This window comes from Macrosteles quadrilineatus, unplaced genomic scaffold, assembly GCF_028750875.1.
Source record: "Macrosteles quadrilineatus isolate MER2022 unplaced genomic scaffold, UCM_ALF_1.0 Scaffold_3__2_contigs__length_128488019, whole genome shotgun sequence".
Lineage (NCBI taxonomy): Eukaryota > Metazoa > Arthropoda > Insecta > Hemiptera > Cicadellidae > Macrosteles > Macrosteles quadrilineatus.
The window spans coordinates 52,799,857-52,822,144 of record NW_026542596.1 but is presented as its reverse complement, the minus strand read 5'-3'; the positions used below and the strand labels follow the sequence as shown (position 1 = coordinate 52,822,144).

The window sequence follows — 22,288 nt, the reverse complement described above, 5'->3', positions numbered from 1 at the left end:
TTCACTCAAGTTGAGGTCGTCGGTGAACATATAAACACAAAATAAAACACGGAAGGACATTATACTTATATTGGTATACAACTGGCCAGTACAGGACAATTCTCCCTCACAGGCTGTTCTGTAAACGCCAGTTGTTTATGTGTTCACCAACGAGCTCAAATTGGGTGAAAAAACATTTTAATCTGCCTGATGATGGGATTTAATGTTGAAACCGGTTGCCATAGACTACAGTAGGATCACTGACGGACAGGTAATATAAACCATTTAATTCAATAAGTGATCCTGGGCCACTAAGGATAATTCCACTTTTTGATTAGTAAATATTTTTACGTTTTCTGTGTACGTTGTATGGGTTCAACAACAGGTACCTAAAAAAAAAATTAAAAGATAATGAATATATTACATGTAACTGTGTTCTTGTGGATTCAGAAATTTTCTCAATCACGTATCTTCACATAACTAGTCTAAGAGATAGGCTAGGATGAATTGGTACACAATGTTAAGACTTACTCACAACCTATTTAATTTTGAAAACCTGCAATTTATACAAGAATAAATAACAACTTACCTTATCGTTAATTCAAACCACATTCAATATATTCAACACTATATTTTGTACTATGTACACAAGGTAAATAAATCAGGTTCACAGATAAAATGTAACAATAATAATTTTAGTACTACACTAAAATATTCTTTTGTTAAAACTGTTTGAAATCAATTAAATTACTATTTTAAAAATTATGTTAAACTTCAATCATTAAAAACCAGAACTATTAATCTTTATTTATATCACAATTAATTTGACAAAGAAAAACATTTTTATGGTTTCTTGAGCTTAATTCTTCACATTACCATATTTTAGGGAAAGGAACGACACCGGATGTGGACGCCTGTGATCTACGACTAGAAAAGCTGGTGTAACCTTGGTCTTGGCTTGAGTAAGAATCATCGTCGTATCTCCTTGGCCCTCCTCTGCGATGGTTCTGGTGTGAGGAGCTGGTGTAGTTATCCGAGTTACTTATTGAGTCACTGTAACCGTCTTCTCCGTAATCACCCTCCTCCTGGTCTTCTTCTTCTTCTTCTTCATAATAGTCATCATCACTCTCATCGCCCAATAACAGTTTCTCGTCTTCGTGAGAAATCAATTCTGCGATTGCTCTAGAAAATGATGTCAGATAAAAATTTGATCAAGAATAAAAACTGAACTAAATTTTACAAGTAATAGAGGGACATTAACATACCACTATCATGCAACAAAATATCTCTTTTAGAAAATATGGTACTTTAGGTTATTTTATTTTATTTATAAAGTGGATATTTATGTTTTAGAGGTTAAGTGGCAGAGAGGACTTGCTAGTCCTAACTTCTCTTAAATAAAGACATTGTTCATTACATTTAATTTCTTTCATAAACCAGTATATGAGGGTTGTCCATAAATTATGGTCTCAATCGAGCTCCTGTCTCAGTTGAGCTAGCTAGTTCAAATCTGAGACCCACATCGTGTTCCTTCCTTCATCCACTATTATTACTTTCCACCCCTGTGGGACTTGTGTCATAGTATTTGAAAACCACGTGGATGAAAATCGACCCTCCCATCAAGTATGAATCACGCTTTGTGAATAAAATAATATGAAAGACGGCAAGAGTGATCATCTTATTGGCAATAATACTGAGATATGAAGTAAGGAACACTACGTTGGTTTCAGATTTGAACTCGATTGCTAAGCTGCGACGGGAACACGATGATCATACTTCATTCACGGATAACCTTCGTGAGTATTTTATGGTTATGAAGTTTCTACGCTTTTTCAAACAATGAAAAACGAGTGAATAGTTTTTCTGTTGGTTTTGTTGGTGTTGTGTGAGATTCATAACACATTTTTGTTCATTTTGAAAACACACGCTTTACTTGTATGGCCCAATACAATACCTTACACAAAATTTCAGGTCTTTACAGAGAAAATCTTAGCCCTATGAACTCTGATGGCCGAAATATCGAACAAAAGACTAACATAACCAAACTTCCTTTTAAACTATCCATACAAGTAAAACTCAACAAAAACTGAAAGCCTTAGGCCGGCGACACACTATCCCATTTCGCCGGTCAGGACAAACGGGAGCCGTCAGGCGGGATGATTCGAACTCATGGGTTTTTATTGGGCGCAGTCACATTGTTGTGGTTGCGGTGCGTCGACAGGATCCACCGCATGCATGCTGCGGCGTAGAGGGACGACCGGACAATGAAAAAAAAGGCAAAACACATGCAGTTAAATGAGAACAGCCACGACATCTGGTTGTGCCGCACGTCCTACTGTTGTCGCTATCAACAGTGCTCAGCATGTGATGCTCCCGCTGTTCACTCAAAGTATCTTGTGTAGAGCAGAAATGTGTGACAGGGTAATGTCAATGCGGTAAAAGCGCATCCCGCTCAACCACATCCCGCCAAACAGAATAGTGTGGCGCTGGCAATACATCTGCTGCAACCTGGGAGTCAACTTTAAAACTACTATGTTTGGTCTCTTAGTTGACCACTGTTGTCAGTGTTGTAGACAGTAAGGTTTCATCAATGGCAGAACAGTTTGAGGTGTCACTGAAGATGTATCTTACAGTTCTGGTATGCAACTCATGAGAAGTCCAGCTGCCTGTGATCGACTAGTGAGTGAGGCACACCGAAAGTGGACGACTCTGATGGAAATTGACGAGATCCTTACAATAGTGTGTTCACCAAAAATTTAATTTAATAAAATATTTTTGAATTTTTACGATCATAAAATGAGAGGAAACATTAAATAGGTATAGTTAAATAATTAAATAACCCACGGAGTTAAATGGTTAACCGATGTCAGTGCCCCCAACCTTACCTCAACAATTTCCCCTCGTCTGAATCAGCTTCCCAGTTAGTAACTCCGGGATGAGCCACCTTATGTTCCAACAGCTGATCCAATCTCTGTCTTAACTCCTGTCAGACAATGAACGTATATGAGACCATTATGAACTTTATTCTACTTAAAAGGTTTATAGTAAACTAGCTGAGTACCCGTCCTTCGTACGGGGTTGGTATACAATGCTTATTGTAGTTAAATACTCGTGCTTTGCATTTGCAATGAGAGAGGACACGTTTTGAGAAAATTTGGTTTACTATAATCTACGGTATACTATAGTATATAGAACATCTACCATAGCCATAATGTTCTACCACTTCATCTAAACAAATTGTTTAAAACAATAGAAAGAAGTAAAGTTCTCACAATCAGGTTTTTGTTGCTGCTTGGTTCAAATTAGCTTTTGTCATAAAATGTATAAAGAACTAATGGTACTGCACCCTGATGGTAAACCGTATAACCTTTTAATGCTATTGAATATCATAGAAAACAATTGTCTAGTTGAAACAGCTGGCAAAACTATTCAATTTCTTTTAAATATGAATACTCATAAGGTTAACATGGGAAACTCTAGAGCCGCTGGGGCGGAGCCCGAAAGGATTTTTGAGGTAAGAATATGTCTATATGTTAATCGGGAATGTGAGCTAACATCATACCAAATTTCAACACAATCCGACCAGTAGTTAATGCGTGATTGAACTTCAAACAAACACACAAACTTTCACATTTATAATATTAGTATGATTAATAAACTTACAAATTGTGGTAAGAGTTTTATGTTTTAAGTAGCTAGCTAATAAATTCCTACTGCAATAGTATCTGTAGACAAATAAGAACTGAGACGGCTTCTGTACCGTCGTTATAAAAAAATTGCAGAATTAATAGTTAAGTCTATAATTATTTTTTTACTTTTATTTTTTGTGTAACCACCCTTGGTTGGAATTTTTTAATTTATTTGTAAAGAAATAGTCTAATCCATGGTTTTGTTACTATCTAACACGGATCTTATTAGCATCATCAAATAGCCCAATGATGCCATCTGAGTCCAGAATCAATCTCACTTGTAATTGAACCAGGGACGTTCAGATTTAAAAAGGCGAGAACTACAACTCAGCTACCCAGACAACTTACAATTATTTTGAATCAGTTCAAAAAATGTTTTCCGGATCAATCTCTGTTGGAGAAGTTTAAAAAATTAAAACACTTACTTTAATGAGGAGAGCAGTTGAAACATCGCAAGTGAATCGGATCTTGGGGGAAAGCTCGATGACGACCATCCCGTTTTCTTTGAAGAGCTCAAAATCGTTTCCAAAGAATATCAGTGGCAGAGCAAACACCATCGTGGAGTCGTACAAGTACACTTTAGTTGTCTTCATCTTGAGATGGTACACCAGGAATCGGCCTTCAAAGTTTGCTTCATCATAGTTTATTGAACGCATGTGCAAATTAACACGTCCGTCTTCCGGTGTGATTATTGACTGTACAGACCTTCCATTTTTGAGTTTCCTTGAATGCCTAAGAAAAAAATCATTTGTAGTAGGTAATATCATTTTGTGAAAAGAAATTAAAAAAACATTGTAGGTGTGAAGGTATATTTCTACAATATTTACAGAGATATATTTAGCGAAAAAGACATTATTTTGTTTAGCTAGGCTTTCCAGCCAGTGTCATGAGAGTTCATGGTGGTGTTTTTTAGTGTCAACCGCATCGTCACTAACAGCCTATTATGGTATAAGTGACAACGCAGTTGACGCAAAAAAAAAAACACAACATGAACTCTCAAGACATAATTCGTTTACCCAATAGGTGGACTTGCTGATCCAAATTATGAGTGATTTACAGTTTTCCTGTCCATCTAAGCCTTAAATTCTCAACCTGATTAAGGAAATATTACTTCCATCATCTAGGGGGGAATGGTAAAATATATTAAATATTCTATTCTCATCAACTCAACCACAAAAAAGACCATAGACTCAACTCTTCATTAGACATTAACAAACGCTGGAAATATTAAGAATGATCAAATCATCTTAAGGATTTTCAAGCTCAATGTTGCATTTTAATTGTGGAATGTATCCGTTATTTTTTTATTCTTAACTAAATGTTTAGTTTATTTGTTAAGTGGATTACAAAGGGGATTGTAATCCAAGTTGCGTTTTGAGGAGCAAGAGGGTGTCTACTACATTCTCAATATGTCAAAGTCTTACTTGATGATTGCCACATTGGGGTACAGCCCCGCACAGATGATGGCTTTGATAAGGCCGATATTGTGAGAGTTTCTGTTGCAAGCTCGATTCTTGACTTCCTTAGCTGGTAGAAATCTCATATCATACAAGTACAGGGCAAACTGCTTCTTCATGTCTCTGAAACAAATTCAAATTCAATTTACAACATCAACATTTTGCAACATGAAATACATGACTTTAATGGTTATACAGTAGTAGAACTAGCCTATTATTATTTTACAATAATTTTAATTTGTAATCTGAACTCAATACTTTCCAAACCAACCTTTTCTCGCCGCGATGAAAAAAAGTCTGACCAGCAAACCTCTACAATTCAAACTTATAATTCACCACATACAGTTGCACTCCACATATTTGTTGAGGTAGGTCACCTACTTGAGCATGGACAGTGTGTTGGGAGAAAGGTAGTATTCTCTGGTGAACCGCCAGCCGCCGTTAGTCATATTCTCTGCCTCCCATCGTGTGAGCGCCTCTGCCAACACCAAATGATCACTCTTGGTGCCCATCGATAGCTCCTTCTTCTTCTTGAAAAACTCCTTTTCGTCCTCCTGATTAAACATAGTATGTTATGAGAGTGGACTCTTTAGACAAGGATAATAAAGTGAGTTTATGAAAATAGATGAAGGCAGTAAAAAAAAATTAAATGAAACCTGAAAAGGGCTATCAATAATAAAACCTGGCTACCACCACAGCAACCAATTTTTGTGCAGATAATAAAATTAAACCAGTCTATATCAAAATCTATATGAAACTGACTGTTGACATTAGCACACTCTGGTGTACTAAATATCACAACACACAAAAACAGGTAAATAAACTTCCACACACAAAATATAGTAGGGATTATTTAGACGTTAAACCACCACAATAATACAAACTAGGGGAAAGTTCATTATGCAACATAATGACAAGACTACTCACTAAAGGTACAGTAAAGGCATCCTTGAAGCTGAGACTGGCCGCCACAGAGAACACAGGGTCAGCGACACAGAACAAAGCTCCCATCAGGATCATCTTGCCAGTCTGAGGGTCCATGGGCAACTTGGCCAGATGATAGCCCAGAGGAGTAAGATGCTCATCATCATCTAGGGCGTTCAGGTCCTTCAGGAGCTGTCAACATAAAAGGAACAAATCAGCAACACAGAACAAAAACTCCCATCAGGATCATCTTGCCAGTCTGAGGGTCCATGGGCAGCTCGGCCAGATGATAGCCCAGAGGAGTGAAGTGCTCATCATCATCTAGGGCGTTCAGGTCCTTCAGGAGCTGTCAACATAAAAGGAACAAATCAGCTACACAGAACAAAGCTCCCATCAGGATCATCTTGCCAGTCTGAGGGTCCATGGGCAGCTTGGCCAGATGATAGCCCAGAGGAGTGAGATGCTCGTCATCATCCAGAGCGTTCAGGTCCTTCAGGAGCTGTCAATATACAAGGAACATATCAGTGACACAGAACCAAGCTCCCAGCAGGGTCATCTTGCCAGTCTGAGGGTCCATGGGCAGCTTGGCCAGATGATAGCCCAGAGGAGTGAGATGCTCGTCATCATCCAGAGCGTTCAGGTCCTTCAGGAGCTGTCAATATACAAGGAACATATCAGTGACACAGAACCAAGCTCCCATCAGGATCATCTTGTCAGTCTGAGGGTCCATGGGCAGCTTGGCCAGATGATAGCCCAGAGGAGTGAGATGCTCGTCATCATCCAGAGCGTTCAGGTCCTTCAGGAGCTGTCAATATACAAGGAACATATCAGTGACACAGAACCAAGCTCCCAGCAGGGTCATCTTGCCAGTCTGAGGGTCCATGGGTAGCTTGGCCAGATGATAGCCCAGAGGAGTGAGATGCTCGTCATCATCCAGAGCGTTCAGGTCCTTCAGGAGCTGTCAATATACAAGGAACATATCAGTGACACAGAACCAAGCTCCCATCAGGTTCATCTTGTCAGTCTGAGGGTCCATGGGCAGCTTGGCCAGATGATAGCCCAGAGGAGTGAGATGCTCGTCATCATCCAGAGCGTTCAGGTCCTTCAGGAGCTGTCAATATACAAGGAACATATCAGTGACACAGAACCAAGCTCCCATCAGGTTCATCTTGTCAGTCTGAGGGTCCATGGGCAGCTTGGCCAGATGATAGCCCAGAGGAGTGAGATGCTTGTCATCATCCAGAACGTTCAGGTCCTTCAGGAGCTGTCAATATACAAGGAACATATCAGTGACACAGAACCAAGCTCCCATCAGGATCATCTTGTCAGTCTGAGGGTCCATGGTCAACTTGGCCAGATGATAGCCAAGAGGAGTGAACTGCTTATCATCTAGGGTGTTCAGGTCCTTCAGTAGCTGTCAACATACAATGTCAGAGAAAGAGCTACAATTGGCAGTAACCTGAAGGATGTACATAGTGAGAGGGATTAAAAGGCAGAAAATATTTTGCATTGGACAGTGAACAAATGAAGATAACTTAATGGTGAAAAACATATCAAGAAGTGTTCCTGAAAGCAGAGGACCAACAAGATCCTAATCAATAAGTTGATGAGACTTGATTCGGAGGAACATATAGAAGTTGAGGCTTAATGAGGGAAATAATGCCGACTAAACCTACTGGAGAGGGTGTGTTAGTGAAGCTAAAAACTATGGTGCAAATGACTCTTCAGTAAGTGAGCAATGAGTATTTTTGCACTCATGTACAATCTTTCGTTGTTGTTTCAGGTCTTCCTGAGGACGTCGTCAGGGTTCTGCCATTTCCTGTCTTAATATTTCCAGCGTTGGCTAGATTTGTGTACTGATCTAATATTGTTTTAGGTACTTTCTAATCTAAGAACAGGAACAAATTTTGATAAAAAAACATCTCCTGTTTACTAATTATGATGGAAAATGTGTGCAATAACCCTTCATATAGTGTAAAATTACCATTGCCAAAAGTGACCTTTACACAATGAAGTAAGTATGGTTACTCAATACACTTAGATAAAAACAACTTGTCCACCAATATTAAATATTTGGCAGTGTTCAAATAAATATAGACTGAAATTATTTAAATTGAAATTTTACCTTTGTCATCCAGCTCCTGATTTATTCAACTTGTTACGGCCGTTTCAGCATCACTGTGCCATCGTCGGACTGTTCAGCCAAAAGGCGTCGTTAAAACACAAAAACATTTACACGAAACACACACATATTTGTCAAAACGGGGTTTTGAAAACAGGCCTGTTGAGGATAGTACATTCCCGAACTTGAGCAAGTAGCTGACTGGAGTCATCCTTGCATAGTCATGTCGGTTGTGGTGTTATCAGCTGTACTTTGCCCCTTTGGTCTTGGTTCTCTCCACTGATTTAAAATACTATTGAAGATGAAGTGTGATTTAAATTGTAATTTATCGTTTAAAATTAGTTCACTATTGTCATTTTTTATGTGGGCTTTGTAGATTTCAAATTCTTCCAGGGTATCTAATTTGCTGCCTTTTGTACAGGTGTGAAGGATTTCCAAGCCAGTGTCAAGGTTATTTAAGTCGTGATTTTCATCTATCAGGTGTTGAGCAAAAGTTGATTTTTGTTTGTCATTTTTCGGGTTCGGATGATGCTCTTTATATCTTGTTTTGAATGTACGCCCCGTTTTTCCTACATAAACACTAGGACAACTAGCACATTTAATTTTGTAGACTCCTGACCTGTCACCCTTATCTATAGCCTTTCTTGTAACATTAAGTTTGTTTGAAGTCTTATTGTTTGTCCTAAAAGTTAACTCTATACCATTTTTCTTTAATTCCTTGGCTAAACCATGCTGTAACGAATGGGAGTATTCTACGCATACATATTTCTTATCTCGTGGCACTTCATTACCATTTGTATTTATATTTTTATTCCTTTGTTTACTAATTATTCTGTCAACCATGTTTGTTTCATACCCATTAGCTATTGCTATGTGCCTAATGATATTGAGCTCTTTTTGATAATTAGTGATCGACATAGGAATGTTTAGCAGCCTATACACCATGCTGTTATATGCTGCAAACTTCTGTGAGGGTGGATGGTAAGAGGTGTTATGAATGGTTTGGCTTGAAGTGGTTGGCTTCCTGTATATGCTGAAATCTAATCTGCTATCTACTTTCTCTATGGTCAAATCCAAAAAATTAATCTTATTTGATTCTTCCACTTCCATTGTAAATTTTAAATTAGGTGATATGGTGTTGAGATAAGAGTGTAATAAATCCAGTTGTCTGTTATTTCCATTGAACAACAGAATAGTATCATCAACGTATCTGTGGTACTGTATTATCTTTTGCTTTTGTTTGTTACATTCTGAAAGTATGAATTTGTTTTCTATATAATTTAAGTAAATATCCGCAAGAATACCTGACAATGGAGAACCCATTGCTAGGCCATCAGACTGTGTGTAGTGAAATTATTTAAATAAACTCGTTTGGATTGTTCGAATCAAGCAATAAATTAATATCAATTTCACACATTTACAACACCAATTAAGAAATGTTTACCTTGAGAGACAGGTCGATAGCTTTGAGTTCGGGAGGATCCATGACTCGGGTAAGGAATGGCTTGATGTGCCCGAGTTGCAACATCTTGGCTTGCAATACCACCTCGTCCAGTCGGGTGCGAAGTATCTCGGGCACGGGGTAAGACTGCAGCAGTTGTTCTCTGGCTCGGGTGTACAAATGGTAACAGACTCCCTCTTGCACTCTGCATGTAGCAACAGAGAGTGAAATAAATTAGTGTCTTGCAATAAAAACTGTTAATGAAAAAAAATCCTCATGAAAAATCATTCACCTTAGTGTAACTGTAAACAATCCATGTCAAATTTACCTGGTGTATAGCAAAGTCTTCACTATGCAACCTGTAGAAAAGTTGGGTGGTGCAGAAAATAAAACAACCATTAAAAATATAAACGTTTTTAGAGCTTCTTTGCTGTCAAAACTATTAGAGATAGAGGCTACATTACAACCGTGCTAACCTACGGAACTGAGACCATGGACGGAAGAGTGAAAAGGTCGCATTATCTGAGGAGTGAGGAGCTTATTAAATTACCAAATTAATTGCTCAACCGTTATTTATTGATCGCAGAAGACTGTAATGTTCATGTGACCACGGAAGATGTTCAAATTTTTCCCACAATCAGGGAAGACAATGATGTCTACACGGCCATTTTGTTATTGAAAAAATTCAAAATTATTTTTTGACTGATAGAGCTAAAACTACTGTATTGACATTGAAAACAAACAATACATTACCGTCCAGCTCTTCCTTTCCTCTGTCTAGCATTGGCCAAACTGACCCATTCTTCCTTCAAAGTTGTAATATTAAGCGTCAAATCCAAGTTTTTCATCTTGATCTTGCCACAATCAATCACAAAAACGATATCATCTATTGTAATGGACGTTTCTGCTATGTTGGTCGCAATAACAATCTTCCTCATGCCTGGAAAATGTTTTTTTATCACTAGTGCTTGGTGCTTAATAACTTTTGTATGCTTAACTCATTTCAAACTGGAAATACGTAGTTGCCTGTGTGTTGTTAAGTAAGCGGAATGCATTGACAAAACTCACTTGGGCTTGAACTAAAAAAAATGTACAGGAACTTCATAGTGGTCAAATAATCGTACTATAACACCTAACAACTAACTTAGCTTGTAACATTCTAATCACAGGCTTAAGATTTAAAATGTTGCTTAGCTCAATGAAAATGTCAATCCATCATTAAGCAGGAGTGTAGTATAAGAGCTTCGCTTCGCTCCGCTCAAAAAATGTATAAATTTGTGCTTTCCATTTCAAATTTATTTCAAGCAGTCCATATGTCACATAGAAGCCAGTTAAATATTTTGATTTTTATGTAAATAGCCTACAGTTTATTTCTTCTTGTCCGAACACCTCCGTATTACCCTTGAGTTACCCGTATTACATTAAACTAAAAAAAAAAAAAAACAGTCTCGACCATCTGAAGTTAATACAAATATGAATGGATGCTTTTTGAAAAAACAGATTATGTGTGAAAAGCTAGTAAACTGAACACTACAGTTATACACTAAACAATTAACAATAGAGGATTTTAGCAATGACATAAGTACCAAATGGAATAACGCTTGACAAACATGTTCTGACTTGATTGTTTGCATGGCTACAAAAAAGTGAAGAGTGTGTGAGTCCACAGGTGACTGTCTGAACCATTCCAAGTCTATGCCAAACTAATTCGAACAAGAGACAGTTGACTACTCGTACAAAATAACTTATTGCTTACCTGGAGGTGGTTTGTCGAAAACAGTCTTTTGAGCAACTGTGGACAACATTGAATGTAGAGGGATCACAAGAAAACCAGCTGAAACAATAATTGTGATTTCATTTACATTAGATCAATGGTTGTAATATTGGGACACATAAAAATTATAACAGAAAAAATAATTTCTATGACATTACAAAAAACCCCAATCAAATAATTTTTTGTTAAAAATTTTTTTTAATTATTGAACGGCCTAAACTAAAAGTAATTTTTTGGTTTAAACTATTATTTGATTTTGAGCTGTCATTTTGATTACACAAAATATAAACAAAAATTTTAATGAAATTTTTATTTTCAACCTGCAATTTGAAGAAGTATCATATCGGAACGACATATTAGTGCAACAGTAGACCCCCTCTTAAAACCAATCACACATTAACCAATAATCGGATTATCCGCTCTCGATTGTAAAATATCACAGTTTGTTTTAATCGACCTTGCTTTGAGAACAGTTCTGTTTAACCCCCGCTTTCTAGGAATCTCGGCATTTTCACTCCCACGGTCCATATAGATGGTATGTGTACTTCAGTATCCAATAGTGACAGCATACTCACTTCTTTCACTGAACCCCTCTTTAGCCAGCAGCTTGTTCAGGTTGGATATCTTATCCCAGCCAGGCAGGAACACCAGCACGGCTCCTTCCCCTTCTGATCTGTCTATGTGCCTTATCAACTCCACTATCAGTTCCAGACTGATCTCTTCTGATTGTGGCTCGTACAGGAAGTTAATCACCTCTGGAGAGTACTTCTTGGATTTCGATATTTCTCTAGAACAATATTTCACATTATTTTCTACATTTTCATCGTTCTTTAATGAGAACGACATTTAAAACCTTTTAAGTGGATGGTAACTCAAAAAAATCTTTTCTAATGTTCACCATCGTGACTGTAAATATTACTACAACCAAGTTTCATAGAGATGTATGCAACCTTTTTTGCATTTGTCCAGTTGTAAACTTTCAACTTAAATAAATAAATAAACTTCAACCATTGTTTCCTGTTTAACATTTCCACTTTTACCCCTCAAATATGATCTGATAATAATACACTTTAAGATAAAGAGATTGCCCACTGACCTAGAAATACAACTGGAGGTAGCACTGGCATGGCCTTTCTGCTATAAAAACATCATGTTGTAAAATTTTGTTATCTTAGAGTACCAACTAGAAGAATCAACCAGCTCATTGGCTCATGACTTTATTAAAATCTCACAATATTCAGCCCCTGGTTTAAATGAACTACAATGTACAATGTCTACAATTTACTATGCCCCTAGTACATATGGTGGCCAATGTCTCTTTTTTTTAAAAAAAAAAGAGGTTGGCGGTCTCTTTTAACCTTGCATTTGCCCGTCCACATAGACTAAGCGCCCGTGCATGGATCGTTTACAGCAAAGCAAGGAAAGAGCCGGTACAGTACAAAGGTGAACTGTACTGATAAAATGTTATCGGCAGTGACCAGGATCCGAACCCACGACATAGCTGCCTTGGGCCCGAAGTCCGCGACGCTACCGACTCACTAAATGACTCTCAATCCTCACATTCGGCGATACCTCCAGTTGTATCTCTAACTCTAGTTCAGTAAGGTTGTCTGGCTTCATTCATTTTTGTATCGATCCAGTCAATCAAATGATTTTTTTTGGCTGGTACCAAATACAATATCTATGATTCCTTGCTCGGTCTTGGTAATATATGAGTAAGGGAAGAACAACTTAAATAGTTCATGAGGAGGGAAAATAACAGTTTAATTCACATAAGCTACGGTAAGAGGGATTGCTAAAAGTTATACCTCAAATAAGGATGTACCATTCCCTTGAACTGCATCATGTCTTCTTGCTCTTCAACACCTCTTCTTTTGTCTTTAGGAAACCTTTTGAACCTTGAAGATTGTGGTCTAGGAATGTATCTAAAAGTAAAAAAGTGTAGTCATGTTATAAAGAACTCAGACAAATTGATCATGTACCTACATTTATGTAATCCAGAATGTTGTAATAGGGCAACTAAAAAATTGACACATAAATTGGTCATCTTCAGATCTGTATTGGATGCTTTGTCACTTGGATCTGAACACAAATAACAGATTTAAGACAAAATCAAATAAACCATGTTCTTACCTTGTCATCTGGAGAACGTCTTCCAGATAATACTCCTTGACAGGGAATGTGAAGCCAGGGATGTTGATCATGGCACAGTTGTTGTAGTACTTGGAGAAGTGGTCTGCGTTGAGAGTTGCACTCATCAAAATCAGATGCAAGTCTGGCCTCTGTACAAGTGATTGCAAACATAATTATCACAGTAACACAAAATGAGGGATGAATGGAATTCAGGCTGTAGGGAACTCTGTGAATGGCTCCTTCACCTAGGTCCACTTTTATTCTAAAATTGTGTACATCTTTTGCAACGAGATGGAATGTGTACTATCAATAGTCAAAGGTTCTACCATTTTATCGCATGGCCAGTTTATGGCATGTACAAGAAGGATTTTCACTTTATTCAGCATAATTTTTCATTCTTTATTTACGAGTTTTCTGTGAAACAAATTACACATTTTAATAGGGCTCAAAGCTCGTCTCCAAAGCATAATGACTGATGCAATACTCTTTTACATTTCAAAGATTACTTTAGCAGAAATAATTACTCCAGAAAAACATTGTCACATGAAAATACAAATAATATGAATGTTTCCAACAAAATAAATTATTAGATTAATAAATCTATTTAGGATTAAGTTAGAACATGACAGAGGGAGCCAGATGGTCTACTGTTAAAGCACAAGACTCCAGTACCCGAGGCCCCAGGTTCAAATCCCGCCAATCACCAATAGCTTTTATTAATCTAATAACGCCGTAACAACGCCGTGACCCTCTCAGCCTATCCTTAAGTAATCTGTAAAACTTACATACTAGAGCCTGGTGCCCTCTGGTGTGAAGGGAACACATTTTAATTAACATGACAAGAGTTGTAACTATCGTGGAGACCGACCTTGTGTATGATCTGCTTGAGTATGGTGATGGCAAAGTCGCTGATAGTGTCTCGCTCGTGTATCTCGTCCAGTATGAGGTGTGACACCCTAGTGAGAGCCGGGTCATCCTCCAACATACGCAGTAGGATGCCTGTCGTACAGTACAGGATGGACCCTCGTTCTCTCGGTGGGTGCCTGTCAAACATCACGTTTTGGAAAATATAAAGTTTTTGCAGTGTTTTATCATTTACAGAGGTACGTACATAGTAGAATAGCTTAGTTTTGTCAATTAAATGAAGTTGAAGAAACCCCCTTACAAATTATTAATCAAAACGGATTTCTTAAACTAGAATTGCATTAGACCTAATCCAGTATTCTCGGGACTTCAGCAGTGCCAGTTTGTAAAAAATTTTGGATTTCTGACCTCCAAAAAATAAGATAAGAGAGTGAAGAAGGCTAGTAATAAGCATCAGGTGTTTGTGTTTAATTGCGATTTTTGGTTGAAAACTTGTTTAATTTAATACAGTATTCTGATCTTTTTACACTAAAACTACACTGTACTATGGCACTGGCTAATGAGTTCTAGAAGGAATAAAATGGTGGTATCACTTCCCCTTAATTGTTTGTGATTTTTATGTAATAAATTCATTGGGGTAGACAATAAAAAAAATTAAAAAACCAGAGGTAGAAAAAATAATCTACCTAATTTTTCAAAAGATCATGTTGGGAATGCTGAATTAAGTATGTTTATATTTACAATGCTATTAGTACAAACTTACGTTTCCAGACGAATGGTGTAGCCTACGCCTCCGCTGCCATCCACAAGTGTCTCGTTGCGCTCGGCAGCCACCCTCTCCGCCACACTAATGGCAGATATCCTACGAGGTTGAGTGCAGACGATGTGACAAGTCGACCCAAGACCTTTCTCTATCCGGTCGTCCAGTATGAACTGTGCTACTTGTGTAGTCTTGCCACATCCTGCCAATAGTAAACAACTATTATCTCACACTTACATTAGTACTTTTTTAAGGTATTTAGTTGCATAATTTGGAAGCAATTCACATTACTTAACGCTAGGCCTAGAGGGTGAAAGTATTATCTGGTGACTAAAGCCGTTAGTAGTTGGCGAGATTTGAGCCTGGGACCTCAGGGAGTAAAGGCCAGCACTCTATCATATCCTTTAGATTAATGTTTCTTTCAACGAGGTTGAGCAGCTTTAAAATCATAATCTCATTATATTTTAAAATATAATGGCAGATTTCATCTACACAGTAACTAATAAAGTGGTAATTTTAACAACATTGTTCTAGTCTGACCTCTGCATGCATAATTCTTTTAGCTATTTATATCAGAGAAGGAGAACCGCCATTAATGTCAAGCATGAGTATATGTTCAATGTTGCAACCAAAAAGAATGAAAGCAACAGTAAACTAGGCAAAAGTAGTTCTTAGGACAGGTGACTCAATCTTCAGATGGATAAGAAAGGGGTTGAAGTTCAACTTGCTTACATGAGAAAATTAGAGTCCAAGGGCTAATAGGTGCACAATAAAAATCTCAAAACATAACACTAATAAATATGTTGTAGGATATAATAATATATGAGTTCTTCAAAGAATGTTTAGTAAGAACCTACAACCTACTCTATGAAGAAATCCTACATTATTTTATGCCCACCTTCACATCTCGGGATGTAGGCTCTGGCCCAAAACCGTTAAACACATTTCCTCAGGTTAGGCCAGTTGGGGCATACTCATCTAAATAAAATCTATTGGCAATTGGCGGGATTTGAACCTGGGACCTTGGGGAATTTTGGTACTGGACGCTCTACCACTGGGCCAGCTCCTCCCAGAAGAAGTCATATATTAGGACGAAATATCAGTGCCATGTTTTGTTACTTTTTATTGAGTATCAATTAGTCCTTAAACTTAAGTTTTTTGTCAGTTAAGTTGGCTGAACTTTTTCCAAAAATTCTTATACAGATGGTAATCTTGAAGAAAATTACAAGTCATCAGTTGGTAAACTGGTTATTGATAAACTTGGAGAAACTAACCAGTTTCTCCGCTGATGACAATGATCTGGTTTTGTTCTATCATGTCAAGTAGCTCTTGTCGTTTGTCCCACGCAGGCAACTTTTTTCTGAACTCCTGCATCCCCTGGTACTGTGGACTCTGGCGTTTATTTTCAAGGTCATCCAACAAATCCTGATCAAGCTGAGGGATTCTGGATAGCTTCTGCATGATTGGAAATGAATGAAAATAAGTAAAGTACATGTTTAAACAAATAATTTAATATAATACTAAAAAAATTTAATATAGAGCACAAGGACATCTCATCACCTCATACTTTCTTTAGTTGAAAATGCTGTTAGAAACAGTTAAATATTGTTATGTTTTCTGTTTCTTGTTCTTGATATGACTATTTTCCTTCCATAAGCCTGTTATCTTCACAAAACAACAGGGCTTTTTATCTCTCTATCTGAAAACTAAACATGAGCATTTGTGAATTTAGTGAACAGCAACAATGAAAGTTAAAGAGATAAATTTTAAGCCACTTCCTGAGAGTTTATCTAAATGTATTTGAACTTACGGATTGCATCTGAAGAGCATTGTTCACATTATCCATCATTTTTCCAGTAATACTTTGTAAAAACAGCTTCTTGAACGGACTATCCTCCATATGTTTGTATTTGTCACTGATCGTTTTCTTACTCATGACTGGCTGCGGTTTGCGAACGAGTTCCATTTTCAATGACCTGAAAATATTTTATATCAATGTTTGGAATGGCGTCTAGTACACTTTCTAAACGTAAAATGAGCTAAGAAAATAGGTTATTACCGCTACTGCTCGGAAAAATTACATAACATTGTCTTTCTGTGCATTTTTGGAGCACGGAAAGTAACCGTTATGGGATTTTGCGGTACAGACAGATCAGCTGTTGCGGTATTTGCTGTTGCATTATTAAGTGCACGGTAATAACTCATAGCGCTGGAACGGAAACTCAGCGAGTTTAGTTTTAAGTCAACGAGTTATGTTTTTTTTTTCTTAATACTAATATTAAATAAAAAATAAAATATTTAATAAAATAAAATAAAATATTTAATAAAATTAAAAAAAAAATTTAATAAAATAAAATAAAATATTTAATAAAATAAAATAAAATATTTAATAAAATTAAAAAAAAATATTTAATAAAATAAAATAAAATATTTAATAAAATAAAATAAAATATTTAATAAAATAAAATAAAATATTTAATAAAATAAAATAAAATATTTAATAAAATGAAATATTAAATACAACAACAATACACAACACTCACAACTAACATTCAAAATGGACAAATATTCATGTTGTTTACAAGTTATTTGATATTGTAATGAAAAAAAAAAATGTTCAATACTCGTCTCAAAAGTGCCATTGCAGGGCTCGATAGCTTTTTCCAAATGTAATCTCTCCCGACAATAAGTCACTTTCGAGACTAGTAATGTAAACAACTATTACAATCTAGAATCTAGTGAATGTCACCGAATTTCTTCTTTGTAAATAAAATAACCTTTTTTCCTGAGTGAATCATTTTAGTGCATTCTTCCGCTAAGCATTAAGACCGAGGTTTAAGATCTCACCTTGTACTCTCTGGAGATCTAGAATGTGATCTTGATCTTTTCTTCACTATTCGCTCCGGTATGTCCGTCTGAAGAGGCTTCAAAAGAGGTGTTCCAATTGAATTGACAATCCTCCTAATAGCCTTTTCTTTGTCCTTGTCCAAATACAGTTTTATACAAGGCTGTCAAACAAGACAGAATCTGTTTAAAATAGTAGAATATTTACAAACTTTGCATTGTACGCTGTTATACTTCTATCGAGGCATAGGATAGTTAGCTTTTGATCATTTAATTCTAATTACCGTAGATTTAAAACCACACTAAGTAGGCCTAGTCTAATAACTTTTTAATCTGCCAACCAATAATACAATACTTTTGAAATAATTGCAGAAAACAGAACAAAACCACTATTTTTATGCAATTACTATTTTTTCAAAACAATCATATAGTGTATTCTATCCCAGGTATTACCTAATACTGATTCAATTCTTAGTTAATATAATTAACTACCCAATATATTTTAAATAAGAGTAACAGAAATTGCCAATCTGAATTTCTGATTAACAATAATATTGTAACACACAAAAAACACCATTCATCAAACTAGTGAGGTAACCTGTTTCGACTCGTTCACAAATTTAGTGGTCCCAGTTATACTTGAAAATTAATAATTGGTCTACATATAATTTGCATACCTCTATTTTGTCTTTATCTTCTTTCTCTCCTTTTCTTTTACTTCTGTCTCTGTACCACATACCTAAAAAAATAAACTGGTTATTTTCATGTTGTATGTTGTTTTACTAAATCACTGATGATAAAATATATGTATAAGGTTACATTACCTTGATCGCCAAGTGATCCATGTAAGTTCAAAAATAGGATTACGCACGTTTCGACGTCAAAGCGTCATTGTCAAATCGTACAAAAACTTTTCTAAAACCATATGGTGGAAAACGGTTTAGCCGTCATAGAGTAAAGTAGGTTTCTTATTATGTTCCATGTGGTTTAGAAAAGTTTTTGTACGACTTGACAATGACGCTTTGACGTCGAAACACGCATAATCCTATTTTTGGACTTACATGGATCACTTGGCGATCAAGGTAATTTAACCTTATATATATATATAATCTTGTATATATTTTAAATTGATTATCTAGAACTATAACCTACAAACTATTAGTTATGTAAGTTGGCAAATGGAAAAAAATGTCTTGCAATTAAGTTGCTGGACATAATTCATCTAAATCATTAAGCATGCAAAGTCGGAAATTTAAATCACTAATGTGATCAAATAAATTACTTTCCAAGGGCAAACCAAGTTGGTGGCTACTACCTTAGTTAGTATAGATGTGTTAGTTAGACATCAGCAGTCTGTTTGGTATTAATCTTGGCAAATACACAGGTCACTGTATACCTAATCACCAATATTTTCTGGAATAAATTAATCGTTTATTGCAGAAACCCCATAACCAACATTTTTTTCAGTTGTGTGATTTCTATACCAAAGGATGTATTTAACCCATGGGGAAGGAATTAATACGCTGCCTGCAGCACCCTCTGTAACCTATGAATTGAAAGAAACAAAAAGTGTATTAGCACAAATGTTATTAGAAAGAAATTGTTAATATTTGTCTTCAAGCGGTAACATGGGATTAGCTGAAGTGATGGTTTTATTTCAACAAGTCATTAACTCTCGCGGTTGCAAAAAAAATCATCATCATCTTCTGTGATCGCAGAGATCTAAATGTCCCTGGCGATTGTTTCAAAATTGAAACTTCATCCCCGCCTTGAACTCAGGAAGCAGATAGTTTAGTACCTAACAATCGACCATAAATGGTCAAAGCTTACCCAGTGCTTTTCCCCTCAAGCCAGGTGGCGGCCTTTCCCTCTCCTCTCCACTGTCCCTTGGTCCTGCACCTCGTCCTTTGCCCCTTCTTCTGAAACTATCCTCCATGAACTCCATGTTTTCAATTTTTGCCCGAGTTTCCATCAATCCCTCCATGTATCCTTGTCCCCGACCACCTCGACCTCCTCCATGATATCTCCCAAAAGCGTTCTTCTTCCCTCTTCTTCCTCCTTTTCCCTTCCTCCATCCAGAGGATGGTTCTGTAAAAAAATTGAAATCTCGTTATCTTAATTAGAATTTTCAAAAGGCGTCTTTAAAGGAACACAACGTTATAATTACTGTGGTTTATTTCAAAACCACAAATAAAAATAAGAAAAGGTTATAATAAATAACCACTAGCCTCATAACAAGCGTGGTTACAAACATCGACCTTTATGTATTACCGTATTTTCATAAGACGGCTTTCTGGTGCTTTTTACTGGTTATTATGACCAATAATAAAGGTCGCCAACCCCTTAAAAAAAATGAAATAAAATTAGTTTGCTCAGTTGTTGATGTACATACTGTACATGAAAAAATAAAAACTACCCCTAAGCAATTGCTTGGTTCCAGAATGTACACTCACTTTTTTTAGGTTTTACACCACTAGCTTGAATAGAAGTGGGAAATGAGTTAAGTTCCTCTGAAGTGGGAAATAAGTTTAGTTCTTCTATCTGTAAAATATTGTTCATTGATAACATTAAGCATCATGCCAAGATGGATTTCCGTTAAAAGTGACAAGATACGGTTTATTATTTCAATCTTAACAATGGTGGGTAGATAAGAGGAAGAGTGAATGTGACATTAGGTTAGTATCCAAGTAATGTATCAGTCATGACACATAGATGACTAATAAGTTAAAATGATAATAAACATTAGGTGCAAAGTTATGTATACCTACTCAAAGGTACAAGTAAAGTTTTATTTAAAGCGTTCAAAAACATAAACTTACTAGGTACATAACACACAAAAACCAACCAGATGATAAGTAATATAATAAAAATGAGGTAAAATAAGAAAATAAGTGATAAAGTTTTAATACTTAACAATAAATTAAAATTTAAGTACATCTAAAAATTTTAACTACAAAATAAACCAACACCACAGACAAAAACTAATTTCTAGGTTAGCAATCCAGTTGCACTTTTTTAACAGTTTACACAAGCATTAATCCCTTTGGTCATAAAGATAAACCAAATTCTAAATTTGTAAAAAATATTTATGATCACACAAGAAAACACTCAAAAGATTTTAGTATTAATTTGGTTTTCTTTAGTACTATTTTATTTATAAGCTTAACAATTTGATAAAAGGCATCATCTGTTTGGAAGTGAATACATGGAAAATAGTTTACTTAAAAATAATCTCTTAATCTCACAACACAGTTAAACATTGATAACGAAGCAGTGTGTTTGATCTTTATTTCACAGAAGCAGAAATTTATTTTCTAAAACTTCATATTCATTCATGAATTTTTCTAAAATCTCATTCACATTTAGGAAAATTAATTATGCCCTGCACAGAAAAGTAAATGGCATATTAACAGATTTCTCATGTTGGCATAGAGTATTTATTTAAACAAGTGGTCATCCAGTGGTCGAAAACTTTACCAAAAATTTGATATGTTCTATATTTTCACCCCACGCTGTAAATAAAACATGTGAGTGATTGTAATTTATTTAGTCTGATTTGATTTTCTGTTTATATTTTGTTGTTATTTTGTCACCAGCATGGCAACCCATAAGGCCCATGTTATTTTTTTTTTTATTATTTTTTTTGTGCTTAGGCCTATTTTTTAGCATATTTTAATTTATAAAGGTATTCTGCCCATCTACAGGAAAATATCTTTCTGACAATATGTGCGTGGATTTTCCCTGCGATGTACACAAGCTGAGAAAAAAAGGTTTTAAATAAACATGCTTGCCTATTAATATATAGATTTTAACTGTAAGAATAACATTAAGGATTTTTTTAAATCCAGTTTAGTTCCCCCAAAGATAAAGTAAAGTATTGATAAATATTGTTACTTGACCTAGTCCCACTTTTAAGTGAGGATTTTTAGTTTTATTTACTATTTATTTCTATGTATTTACTAGGCCTAGGTATAGTTGGTAGGCCTGGCTTGCATTTTAAAAAGAATCCTAGCAATTATTAGGAGCATGCATCACTATAATTAGTATTCCACTGAGTCAAACCCTAAGTGAAACAAGCTTAAAATAAACTAATTATTCTATATCGTTGATCGAGCACCCTACAGATTTAAACACTTCAGGCAGCACATACTTAAAGACAAGTACCCCTGCCGCAGCAAACCTGCAGATTAAGCAAATTCCCATTTGCCAGATTTTATTTGCATTTTAATCTATAACCCTCCAACTGGTGGGGAGGAGCGAGCTGGTCTAGTAGTTAGAGTGTGGGATTTCGGTCCCTGAGG

At 36.1% G+C, this 22,288-nt stretch overlaps 2 protein-coding genes across 6 annotated transcripts in view; one reads left to right on the top strand and one right to left on the bottom strand.

Moving 5' to 3' along the window:
• Positions 1 to 760: 760 nt before the first annotated feature.
• The window catches only part of LOC128988821 (ATP-dependent DNA/RNA helicase DHX36-like), a 26,522-nt gene continuing 4,994 nt past the window's right edge, over positions 761 to 22,288 (bottom strand). For 2 of the 4 annotated variants that reach the window (XM_054410495.1, XM_054410494.1), the window contains exons 2-21: positions 20,441 to 20,528; positions 19,818 to 20,075; positions 18,665 to 18,726; positions 17,991 to 18,151; positions 16,954 to 17,119; positions 16,418 to 16,598; positions 15,147 to 15,345; positions 14,388 to 14,562; positions 13,520 to 13,668; positions 13,195 to 13,311; positions 11,962 to 12,173; positions 11,369 to 11,446; positions 10,366 to 10,552; positions 9,616 to 9,817; positions 6,053 to 6,241; positions 5,507 to 5,679; positions 5,093 to 5,248; positions 4,094 to 4,400; positions 2,865 to 2,962; positions 761 to 1,161 (exon numbers count right to left, since the gene is read on the bottom strand). In XM_054410495.1, coding sequence (XP_054266470.1) covers positions 852 to 1,161; positions 2,865 to 2,962; positions 4,094 to 4,400; positions 5,093 to 5,248; positions 5,507 to 5,679; positions 6,053 to 6,241; positions 9,616 to 9,817; positions 10,366 to 10,552; positions 11,369 to 11,446; positions 11,962 to 12,173; positions 13,195 to 13,311; positions 13,520 to 13,668; positions 14,388 to 14,562; positions 15,147 to 15,345; positions 16,418 to 16,598; positions 16,954 to 17,119; positions 17,991 to 18,151; positions 18,665 to 18,726; positions 19,818 to 20,075; positions 20,441 to 20,528 — 3,468 coding nt within the window. In that variant the 3' untranslated portion in view covers positions 761 to 851. The remainder of the gene's footprint in view (positions 1,162 to 2,864; positions 2,963 to 4,093; positions 4,401 to 5,092; positions 5,249 to 5,506; positions 5,680 to 6,052; positions 6,242 to 9,615; positions 9,818 to 10,365; positions 10,553 to 11,368; positions 11,447 to 11,961; positions 12,174 to 13,194; positions 13,312 to 13,519; positions 13,669 to 14,387; positions 14,563 to 15,146; positions 15,346 to 16,417; positions 16,599 to 16,953; positions 17,120 to 17,990; positions 18,152 to 18,664; positions 18,727 to 19,817; positions 20,076 to 20,440; positions 20,529 to 22,288) is intronic. The other 2 variants (XM_054410497.1, XM_054410496.1) reach the window with 1 other exon arrangement.
• LOC128988822 (60S ribosomal protein L37a) overlaps positions 21,461 to 22,288 on the top strand; it is a 13,921-nt gene continuing 13,093 nt past the window's right edge. For both annotated transcript variants that reach the window (XM_054410499.1, XM_054410500.1), the window contains exon 1: positions 21,461 to 21,514. The gene's annotated coding sequence lies outside the window, so the exon portion shown is untranslated. The remainder of the gene's footprint in view (positions 21,515 to 22,288) is intronic.